We start from the raw sequence: 11,738 nt of genomic DNA on the forward strand, positions 1-11,738 counted from the left end.
TGTTGTCCCCACAGGGAAATACAATGTGCCTAGGCTATATATTGTTCTGTGGATATTTCTGTGGGAAATGTAGTTTGTTTGTGGCACCCCTATGGATTCTGGGTACTGTAGTTTTTCATTTCTGAAAAACTGAGCTGGCTCTGTTCTCCATGATCCAGGTGTGTGGTGAAGATCACTGGGGAGATGGTGCTGTCTTTCCCAGCAGGCATCACCAGGCACTTTGCCAGCCACCCGTCTGCCCCCGTGCTCACCTTCAGCATCAGCAACTACTACCGGCTAGAGCAGGTCCTCCCCAACCCACACCTACTGTGCTGGTAAGGCTGATTATACAGTACACTGACTCAATATTGTGTTTTTGGGCATGTTCCAAACGATGTCCCATAGTGGCCAGGATTGGAGCTACACATTGACTCTTGGTGGATTCCCCTAAACATAGTAGACATTCACAGGACCAATAGCAACATGTTTTAATAATTACATTTAAGCAATAAGGTCTGTGCTTTATCATGAATGTAGTCACAGGTAAATGTGTTGTTCAGCCTGACACGCTGGCTCAGATTGGTTAGGGAGAGACACCCCTGGGATTGGTTAGAGAGAGACACCTCTGTTATTGGTTATGGAGAGACACCTCTGTTATTGGTTAGAGAGAGACACCTCTGTGATTCATTAGGGAGAGACACCTCTGTGATTGGTTAGGGAGAGACACCCCTGTGATTGGTTAGGGAGAGACACCCCTGTGATTGGTAAGGGAGAGACATCCCTGTGATTGGTTAGGGAGAGACACCCCTGTGATTGGTTAGGGAGAGACATCCCTGTGATTGGTTAGGGAGAGACACCCCTGTGATTGGTTAGGGAGAGACATCCCTGTGATTGGTTAGGGAGAGACATCCCTGTGATTTGAAAACCTGGTTAAACCACTTACCAGGATCACCAAACAAATTCTTGGAAAACATGCACGATAATGTGAAAATATACCTGAATCAGATAAAGTCATTGTAATATTGCACCATCAGCAAACCCAAAATGCCCATGTCATGTATTTGTTTTTAGTGACACCACCATGTCCAATGTGGACACCAAGGAATTCTGGGTAAATATGCCAAACCTGATGAGCCACCTGAGGAGAGTGGCTGACCAGAAGCCTCAAGCAACCTACTACAATGTGGACATGATCAAATATCAGGTGAGACTGTCTGCATAGTACACATTATTACATGTAATTCCATACAGTGTATACTGTATAGTCACAATGGCATGTAATTCCATACAGTGTATACTGTATAGTCACAATGGAATGGAATTCCATACAGTGTATACTGTATAGTCACAATGGAATGTAATTCCATACAGTGTATACTGTATAGTCACAATGGAATGTAATTCCATACGGTGTATACTGTATAGTCACAATGGAATGTAATTCCATACGGTGTATACTGTATAGTCACAATGGAATGTAATTCCATACGGTGTATACTGTATAGTCACAATGGAATGTAATTCCATACAGTGTATACTGTATAGTCACAATGGCATGTAATTCCATACGGTGTATACTGTATAGTCACAATGGAATGGAATTCCATACAGTGTATACTGTATAGTCACAATGGCATGTAATTGTTAAACAAATGCAATGAAGTGCGTGCTTACGTATGTGTGTGTGTGTGTATGCTTATGCGTGTTTACATGTGTGTGTGCTTATGTGTGCTTGTGTGTGTGTCTTAGGTGGCAGCTGAGGGGATCCAGTCTACTCCCCTGAACCTGGCGGTGAGTTGGCGTGGCGACACCACCAGCACGGACCTCAGAATAGACTACAAATACAACATGGAGGCCATGGCCGCCACCCCCTCCCCCCTCCACAACATCCACTTCCTGGTCCCTGTGGACGGGGGCGTGGCCAAACTCCAAGCCATGATCCCCACTGCCACCTGGTGAGGATAATTAATTGCTGACTTAGATTGTTTTTAAATGTATTTAATCTTAGTGTCACTGAAATAATAAAGGCAACTATAACTTTATTTTATTTTCTCTGTAAGGAACCCAGAACAGCAGAACATTCTATGGAAGATATCAAGCCTTTCCCAAAGGTCTGAAAATGGAGGTAGGTGATCTTCCTCTTTCACTTTTCCTGTGACTTCTTCCTCCTCTTTCTCCTCTCCTTCCTCATCTGTATCCTCCTCCTCTTGTCTTCCTCCTATTTCTCCTCTCCTCCCTCCTCTTTCTCCTCTCATTCTTCCTCTTTCTCCTTATCTTCCTCCTCTCCTGTCTTCCTCCTCTTTCTCCTGTCCTTCTTCCTCTTTCTCCTCATCTTCCTCCTCTCCTGTCTTCCTCCTCTTTCTCCTCATCTTCCTCCTCTCCTGTCTCCCTCCTCTTCCTCCTCTCCTGTCTCCCTCCTTTCTCCTCTCCTGTCTTCCTCCTCTTTCTCCTCTCCTCTCTCCTCTTTCTCCTCTCATTCTTCCTTTTTCTCCATATCTTTCTCCTCTCCTGTCTCCCTCCTCTTTCTCCTCTCCTGTCTTCCTCCTCTTTCTCCTAATCTTCCTCCTCTCCTGTCTCCCTCCTTTCTCCTCTCCTGTCTTCCTCCTCTTTCTCCTCTCCTCTCTCCTCTTTCTCCTCTCATTCTTCCCTCCCTCTCCTGTCCGTCTCCCTCATCTTTCTCCTCTCCTGTCTTCCTCCTCTTTCTCCTTCTCCTCCTCTCCGCTCCTCCTTCTCCTCTCATGTCTTCCTCCTCTTCTCCTCTCGTCCTCTCCGCTCCATCCTTTCTCCTCTCCTGTCTTCCTCCTCTTTCTCCTTCTCTTCCTCCTTTTTCTCCTCTCCTGTCTTCCTCCTCTTTCTCCTCTTCCTCCTCATCGTCTTTGTTATCATCTGCCTCAACTTTGTCATCATCTTCATCACCATCATCATTATTCTCTCTCCTATAGGAGTGGGGGCTCTACTGGGTAGGTTCCAGTTGACAGAGGGTCCCAGTAAGCCGTCCCAGTTGGCGGTGCAGTTCACCAGCGAGGGCAGCACTCTGTCAGGCTGTGACATCCAGCTGGTGGGGACTGGCTACAGGCTCTCGCTGGTCAAAAAGAGATTTGCAGCAGGTCAGTGTCTGTGTGTGAGGGAAGCATGAAAATACTAGCCTGGTCCCAGATCGGTTTGTGCTGTCTTGCCAACTTCCATGGTCATTGTCACACGTTCTGGGATCATGGGCCCCGTTTGAAACTGAACTGAAATTGTATTGATTCTAGCCCTGACAACAACACTTTGCAAGACAACAACACTTTAGCAATAGCAAACAGTTGGAATTCCCCTGACTGAATACTCTGCTTGTGTTTCCGTTACAGGGAAATATCTGGCGGACAACTAGTCACCACTGTTGTAAAATGGAACCCTTTCAACCATATGATGGCTTTTGACTGTGAGGATGATGATAGACTTTTTATGGATTGTTCATTCGATACAAGTTACCAACTGAGAAACGTCTGAAACCTAACGCTTAAGCAGGGAGGGGTAACTGATGACATAGCAGCAACAACAGGATGTGATGTAATACGCACTGTCCACAAGGGTTCACCAGGGTATTGCTTTATGTTTTAACACACTCAAATACAGTAGTCGCACTGTTGGAGTTTATGCAAGTAGTCACCGCTTTTTTTTCTCGTTTTGTGCACCTTGAGGGTTGTTGAGGTCAATTGTAAAATCTTTTGTCTGTAATGTTTTCGTTATGTGTCGGACCCCAGTAAGACTAGCTGTCGCCATTGGCGTCGGCTATTGGACGTCCTAATCAATAAAACATTTAGAAATCATAATGAAAGATAATGGATTCAACACATTTACTCCCGTTTAGCAAAGTCAATTATCATTGGCAGCACATACAGTAATCCAGCCTTATTTGTGAGAAGAATTCTATGTGAATGGGTGATGGATGGAAGATGCACTGGACAGATTTATGTGAATAGATAGACACTGTTATCATTCATTGATAATTCAATTGATTATGACAAGAACAATTGATTATGACATAACAATTGATTATGACAAGAACAATTGATTATGACATAACAATTGATTATGACAAAAACAATTGATTATGACATAACAATTGATTATGACAAAAACAATTGATTATGACATAACAATTGATTATGACAAGGACAATTGATTATGACAAAAACAATTGATTATGACATAACAATTGATTATGACAAAAACAATTGATTATGACATAACAATTGATTATGACAAGAACAATTGATTATGACATAACAATTGATTATGACAAGAACAATTGATTATGACATAACAATTGATTATGACAAGAACTCCACGTGCAGGGTTAGGATGACATTTTGATGTTTTTCTTTTATTTATTGGGTTGATTCAACTGATATGGTACCAGCTGGTACTGCACCAGCATGTTGAGGCCCACAACTTGGAGTTAACGTACAGACAACGTTATTATGTATGTGGTGGTTGTGTGTTTTGCTGGGAGGTCAAGTGGTTCATGTAATGTAATTGTTCATATTGTTTTCCTGATTTGTGGATGACAAAAACAAAGCAGTTGACCTTACAGGCTGAATAGCAGAGTTGCCTTGGACCAGATTACATTTCTTTCTGGATTCTGTTTGTCCCTTAGAGTTGTTGTGTCCAGGAGTCCTAATCAAGAATAACTGGTTGAAATGACATCATTACAACTGGTTAGGGTGGCAGGTAGCTTAGCGGTTAAGAGTGTTGGGCCAGTAACCGAAAGGTCACTGGTTTGAATCCCTAGTCAACTAGGTGAAAAATCTGCAGATGTGCCCTTGAGCAAGGCACTTAACCCTAATTGCTCCTGTAAGTCGCTCTGGATAAGAGCGTCAGCTAAATGTAAATGCTAGAATTACATCAATTACTGGTTAGAAGTAGGTCTTTATGAGGTCATTTCAACCAGTTTTGCCCGCTGGGAAGTATAACCGGGGGACATCAAAGAAGATGGAAAAGTGCTTGAAGAATGATTTATCTAAAATAGAATAATAATGAATATTTATCGATGGCCCCTAATGTTATGTTTCTTGTTTTTCCACCATGTGGAGTTAATAGATGTTTTATCATTTTCTAATAGCAGTATATTGAAAATCAATTTGTAAAAAAGTGTAAATATGAAAGAAGCGTCTTCATATATCCCTTTGGACATATGGGTGATTCTGTGTACTGTCAAATCAGATTTATGTTATACGGTTGGTGATAGCCTTTACAATACATTACAGAACACATTTTTGTTTTGCTTTTATTTCTAATGTGGATTTCTTGTAAAATACTGACTGTCCAAATCTGCGTTACTCAAAAGTATTATTTTTTTTGGTTACCTTTTTTTACTCTACAATGCTAGTTCATTTATTTCAAGACATTTAGGATGTCCAGCAGCACACAAAAGAGTCCCCCCTCCCCTCCTAATCCAATGCTATTCTGACCAAGACTGGGTAAAGAAAACAGTAGTGAGTGTAGAGTTCAGTCTAATGTAACCAGGTTCATTCAGACCTACGTCTGTTATAGTACGTGTGCTATGTGATTGTTTTTACTGTAACTTCTAGTCATGTCATCGTGTTTGACCTTTCACCTGAAGATTTAACCTTTAAACCTTTGACCTTTGGCATGAATCCACAACAACATTATCACACTTCCATGATACTATTGCGGTAACGTCCTCCTATGTTTCCTCCCGACTTGCACACCAACAACAAATAGTTTTGTGTAACTGTAATTGTTTTGCTCCTGCCCATCTCTCAAGGAGAAAAATGTTTGTGTATTATTTTCACTTTATGACAATGGTAATAGAATTACCTCACGTTTTGTTACTTATTTCCAAATCAGTATATTCAAAATGAGTCACGACCAATGACAAAAGAGCCTTTTTATCCTTGATATTATCAATAACTATGGTAAATGTATTTCAACTTTACTTTTTTAGTCCTGGTTGCAATATTTAATTTATTTGTTTGAGCCTTACTGGTCCTTTAAAAATATTCACAAATACAAATGAACGTTTTTTCTGTCAGTATTTTATTCACTGCATAGGACACTGAATATGCAAACATACCATGTACATTTCCCATCCAAAGATTTTAAGAGTAAATATATAAAAAGTTAATATAATGTAATACCTGTTTTACTTGGTAATAAAGAATGGGAGAATATTGGAAATGAAAATGGATGTCTTTATTATTATTTTATACATTTTCCAATGTTACAGGCGCAGATGAATATACACTACTCTTTTGGATAGTCTATTGAATGTGCATTGCGTTGTTGTTGTTGTTGTTGTTGTCAGTTGTATTGCGCGCGCCAAACTGTACAGGGTCCTTTTAAAACCCGATGAATGCAGTTGGTGCAGGATAGGAAACCCCTCCTCCAAAACGGACGGTTGTCAGGACAACACAATGCGCTGGATCGCTACAATGTTTCTGCTTTGACTCGTGAATTCTGAATAGGTAAGAGTGTTATTTTGAGTGTTGTTATTTTCAGCTGAACAAAAAGGTTTCAATGTTTCTGCTTGTCGAACTTTGGAATACACAGGTTGTAACATTCTGCTGCTGTCGTGTAGCTGGGCTAAAGGGTGAAATGTTGCACTTGGGGGTGTATTCATTACGCCGATTATGTTGCAAAAATATATATATGTTCAAAACGTTTTGTAGCAAAAACCGTTTACGCCAAACGGAAAACGTTTTGCAACGAAAACGAGAGTTTATATTGGACAAATTCGGGTAGGTCCCTCACCGTTTCGGTTCGTTTGTTCTCCTTGCTTCCATTTGGTTTATAACGGTGTGTTCGGAAATTCACTCTGGCTATCTACTCCGATTTCAGAGCACTCTCGTCTGAGTGTGCCAGAGCGCAGACTAATTTACGAGTTGACGAACCCCTGTTGAATATGGCCGGTGTTAGTAAACGTCGGCAAAAAAAGCGTAATGAATCATTGCTGCAAGCAGCACAGTTAGTCACCGACGCTCTGGATAACATGAAAACAGCCTAAACAGCTCTGCTTAGGGCGAGTAGAGTAAAATGGTCAGAGTGAGATGTTCTCTCATTCCTGTCTGGAAGTAGCTCGGATCAAGCGTCCAGTGTGCGCTCTGAACACTCCGAGAGAGAAACGCTCTGAAATTACAAACGGACAATATGACAACACTCTGAATTTTCAAACGCCCAGAGCACACTCTGAGAGCTCTCTGGTACTCCAGATTGAATTTACGAACACACCCTTAATGGTTAGACAGTAAACGGTTTCCGTTGCAAGTCATAATGAATACACTCCTGATCAGTTGTCGTACAACTGAGCAAGTTTGCCCATTTTGGGAGAAACCATTTTCCAAGTAGGCACAACAGTAGGTCTGTATTGCCCTGTTCAGTGCATTCTGCATTACATACATTCTATCAGGAGACTGAATTCTCCTAATGTCTCATTTAAGCCTATAGCTACTATACTATTTACTTAGTTGGAACTGATAAATGTCTTGTATGTGTTATTATTTATCTGTTTGTGTTGACATGGTTACCATCAACCACACTATAAGATACACAAATCTTTTTAGCCTTGAATGTGCTTAGGTGCTTAATACAAATCTTCTCCCTTATAATGATTAGCTAGACAACAGGCAGAGCCATGTCTGATTTAGCTAAAGAAAAGGCAGCTCGTCTTCTGAAGAAGAGAGGTAGTGTGTCATCCCTTGGCAGCCATGATGTCAGAGCCAAGGAAACAGGGGGCAAGATCAAGGAGTGAGTACTCTTTTGAAGTTGAGCATTTAGCACAAATTATTGAAGAATTTTCGACTTCTTTTATTTATCCAGATCAATTAGTTATTCAATTTTTTTCTGATGGGAGATTTTTCCTCATGATATTAAAGTTGCATTGAAATTCTTGAGGTAGAAGTTGCCGTAGCCAAATATCTAGGATCAGATCAGTAGATGCCCTACTCCCAGTCCTAACCTAATTCAACCTTCAGGGAGATGGAAAACTATCTGACCCTCTATCAGTGGTTGAGGACAACTTCTCAAACACAGACCTTTTGATGTTCTTCCACTGTATCTGAATACATATCGATCTTGACTCGCAGTTCTATAAGCACCGTATCCTATATCGATGAGCCTGGTCACCATGACGATAACCCTCGACCCGCAGTACAGATGGAGAACACCTTCCAATTGGGTGAGGCCTTTATTTTCACCACATGTTAACCAGTGCTAGCCTGGTCCCAGATCTGTCTCTGTTCGGCATGACAATGACCATAGGAGTTGGCAAGACAGACTTGGGATCAGGCTAATAATGACATTCCTATTTGAAGGAGTTGTTAGCCTTACATTACCATAATTCCAAGTCTCGTTCATCACTCGGTGAGGAAGCCTGGAAGCTACTTGGATTATAATTGAGTAATTCCATTGTGGTTACTCAGTAACTACATGGCATTAGTGTAACAGTGTATGAAACGTTATGCCCCCCCTCTTGAATAGCACCACATAGACGCTTCCCTGTTCTCACGGTCAATGACATCCTGAAGGATGTGCTCGCCAGTTACCTGCAAGAGGAGAAGTATGAAGCTGAGCTCTGTCGGCAGATGACAAAGACCATATCCGAGGTAATATTGATTGTCATTAAATAATGCCTTTGCTTATGCAGAGGAATACATTAAATTATTCATGAGTTTTTATTTTGTTATTATTTCAGACACGAGTGGTATCGGTACAATTTGGTGGTAACTGGTAGCCTAAATGCCAGACTGCTTCTACATTCACCAACCCCTATATCATTGCCCTAGCCAGATCTGCTATCTTGCCAACTCCTATGGTCATATCGTAGCAAAAGCTAAAACCGTTGCCCTACCGTTGCCCTAGTGGTTGGAGCGTTGGGCCAGTAACCGAAAGGTTGCTAGATCGAATCCCCGAGCTGACAAGGTCTGTCGTTCTGCCCCTGGACAAGGCAGTTAACCCACTGTTCCTAGGACGTCATTGTAAATAAGAATTTGTTGTTAACTGACTTGCCTAGTTAAATAAAACAATTATGACAAATTGTCAGGCACCAGTCTTGCATCTTTTGGCTTCAATTTTCATGCAGTTTCTTTATTGTCATGTATGGTTGATCTTAACATAGAAATAGAAATAGCTTAATCAACAGCTCTCTGATAGTGTATATGGCCACAGTCATGCCACAAAAAAACACCCGCTTATGGCCACAGTCATGCCACATAAAAACACCCGCTTGCCAAAAAGTGTCCGGCTGAGATTTAAATAGCTGCTAGAGTTCCTTTTTCCCTTTCAGTCTGTGACTCTTCCTTGTCCTGTAGGTGATCAAAGCCAGGGTGAAGGATCTGATGGTTCCCCGTTATAAGATCATTGTTCTGATCAGCATCGGACAGCTCAGTGACCAGAACATGCGCATCGGGAGCCGCTGCCTGTGGGACTCCTCCAACGATACCTTCTCCTCACACTCCTTCAAGAACAGCTCTCTCTTCGCCGTGGCCAACGTCTACGCTGTTTACTTTGAGTGAGTCATCACCCATGGTCACAGATGACTGTCTTGGACTGTGGGTACTCAAGTCCTATATAGTCTTATGTAGTCCGTCATAAGGGCTACATAACAGTGTTATAAGTATGACATAATAGATTTGATAAAAAATCACGACTGTTGGTGTCAGTTTATGACAACTGTGATGACACAAATAATGTTTCGATCAGCTAATTGGGCAGGCTTAAAGCTAGCCAACTGGCTTGTGTCGTGACAGTGTTAAGTCAATTGCCATAAAGTGACACCGGCTGTAATGTCATTGTCACGACAGTCTTATGTAACCCCTATGGCCGAGCTTTCAAATAAAGCGTAACCAAATGGCCTATGTTCTATTTCTGTATTTGTACCATAGACTGTGGGTATTCTAAATGGTCTATCATGTGTATGAAGTTAATTTGCATATCATGGAGAATGGTTGTGTGGAAGTGCTGGGAAACCTTCAAATGAAGGTCATGCCTAGAGCATTGTGATAAAACATCAAACATACTGTACGAATCAAGGAAGTATCAGAGGCAATAAGAATATAATCTCAGGTAAAAGGAAATAAGTTCATACCATAGTCTGAATATCTTTCTGGGAATTATTCATTTTGGTTACATATGTTCTTGTCTGTGTAATAATGTACAAATACTGTATAATACAGCATTTCCTGATCATTTAAATCTCAAATAGATTTTGCAATCACTGTGGCACATCGTCACACACTGTCTTGTCTTCTAGCATATTTTGAATATTGTTCTCAGATTTTGTAGAGCATGTTTTATATTTTTAAGAAACTTAGACTAAAGAAATAGTCTAAGTTTCATCCTGAGAGGTAAAGTCTGTTCAATTCTCATATAGACCTAATTTAGTGGAAATGTTATTGAACTGATGACCCATATGGGTTTTCAGTGTCATAAATTGTTGAAATAATTTGCTGGTCTTGTCATAACTTGCTGAATAGTTTATTGATTTTGTACAGTTGTCCAGTCAAATGTCTACTTCCTGAATGTAACCCATTCGCTTTGGTTAGCTAAAATGCCCCATTTGTACAACATGTATTGCCTCTTGTTGAATGAATAAAAGTCAGGTCAACCGTAATAAAGAAATCTGAGGAGATGTCACAATGGTTACAAGTCCAGTGTTTATTGCTAATAAGATCAATAAGGGAATTTAATTGAAAGTAATGATAAAAGTAAATGAAAGTAATGATATCTTTAGCTGACATCCATTGAAGCCAACCAACTATATTGAATAAGGACTATTTTCCAACAAACATTAATGCCAAGTCGCCAATGCCTGCACATTGGCCCCTAGCACATGATTGTAAGGTCACTCTTCCGACAGCCCAGTTGACAGCACACGGTGGTCAGGGCTTCGTTCAAGTCTCGTCGTCTCCGGTCCATCACAGGCTCGGCCCCCCATGGTTTCAGACCATTCTGGTCCACCCTTCCTGGACAACCAGAACACCAACTGTTATCAATGTTTCAGAATATTTTCTAAACTGTTAATGTACATATTGCAATGGGCAACCAGTGTCTGTTCTTGCTTCATTCTATGGCAAACTATTATAAAACTTCACAAACATCTACAAGCACACATCATAGCTGCAGGTTGTATGATGATTTATCATTCAAGTTTACATTATGGCATATAGCAAAAGACTTGAGATATATTTCTAATCTTGTAACAGATCCTACTACTATACCACTGATTTTCAAATAATGAGTACAACCATAGAGATACAATATCATGCAGTTCTATGTAATTCTGTGATACTGACCATTTATGTCCTCTACTGGAAGCCTTCTCCACCTTGACCCACCACAGGTGTACACTACGGCCCTCAGGAACTCCCGTCCACAGAGCCGCACAGCTCTCACAGTCGCAGCGTCCTCCATTTGAACCTCCCCTACACACAGCACACACAGCAGCAGCAGAGAGAACAACTGGGACTTCATGGTGGCTCCGTGGATCAAGATGCTGTAGATTGTCGATTCACTACACACCGTTTCTGTCTCTCTGACGACACCTGTGTGGTCTCCCTTTTTATATAGGCTCTCTAGTCATGCTTTCCTACAGTCTTTTCAGATGTGTCATACGTACTGTGATGGTGACATGCCTCCTATCTGGTAATCATTATCTGCAGATGAGATTTTGTTTTTTGATAGTGGGAGACAGTTTATTGCCATGCTCTGGTAAAGTGTTCCTTAATGAGGGTATCTTGATATAGATACAGATATAG

At 41.1% G+C, this 11,738-nt stretch overlaps 3 protein-coding genes across 3 annotated transcripts in view; 2 read left to right on the plus strand and 1 right to left on the minus strand.

Annotated features, from left to right (window-relative positions):
* The window catches only part of LOC106598456 (SH3-containing GRB2-like protein 3-interacting protein 1), a 72,572-nt gene extending 66,401 nt beyond the window's left edge, over positions 1–6,171 (plus strand). The window contains exons 18-23 of the mRNA XM_082973266.1: positions 159–314; positions 1,051–1,183; positions 1,729–1,934; positions 2,040–2,104; positions 2,922–3,086; positions 3,330–6,171. Of these exons, the coding sequence (XP_082829392.1) occupies positions 159–314; positions 1,051–1,183; positions 1,729–1,934; positions 2,040–2,104; positions 2,922–3,086; positions 3,330–3,352 (748 nt within the window). The 3' untranslated portion in view covers positions 3,353–6,171. The remainder of the gene's footprint in view (positions 1–158; positions 315–1,050; positions 1,184–1,728; positions 1,935–2,039; positions 2,105–2,921; positions 3,087–3,329) is intronic.
* A 164-nt stretch (positions 6,172–6,335) lies between these two features.
* On the plus strand, positions 6,336–10,629 carry dynlt5 (dynein light chain Tctex-type family member 5). Its single transcript, XM_014189539.3, has 5 exons — positions 6,336–6,452; positions 7,600–7,731; positions 8,070–8,161; positions 8,464–8,588; positions 9,294–10,629. The coding sequence occupies exons 2-5, from the start codon at positions 7,619–7,621 to the stop codon at positions 9,495–9,497; spliced, it is 534 nt and encodes a 177-aa protein (XP_014045014.1). The 5' UTR covers positions 6,336–6,452; positions 7,600–7,618; the 3' UTR covers positions 9,498–10,629.
* Positions 10,618–11,559, minus strand: LOC106598496 (relaxin). The gene is made up of 2 exons (XM_014189543.3): positions 11,277–11,559; positions 10,618–10,946 (listed from the first exon to the last, which is right to left on the minus strand). Exons 1-2 carry the CDS (start codon positions 11,452–11,454, stop codon positions 10,807–10,809), a joined length of 318 nt encoding a protein of 105 aa, XP_014045018.1. The 5' UTR covers positions 11,455–11,559; the 3' UTR covers positions 10,618–10,806.
* Positions 11,560–11,738: the final 179 nt, after the last annotated feature.

Source organism: Salmo salar, chromosome 03 (assembly GCF_965601325.2).
Source record: "Salmo salar chromosome 03, fSalSal1, whole genome shotgun sequence".
Lineage (NCBI taxonomy): Eukaryota > Metazoa > Chordata > Actinopteri > Salmoniformes > Salmonidae > Salmo > Salmo salar.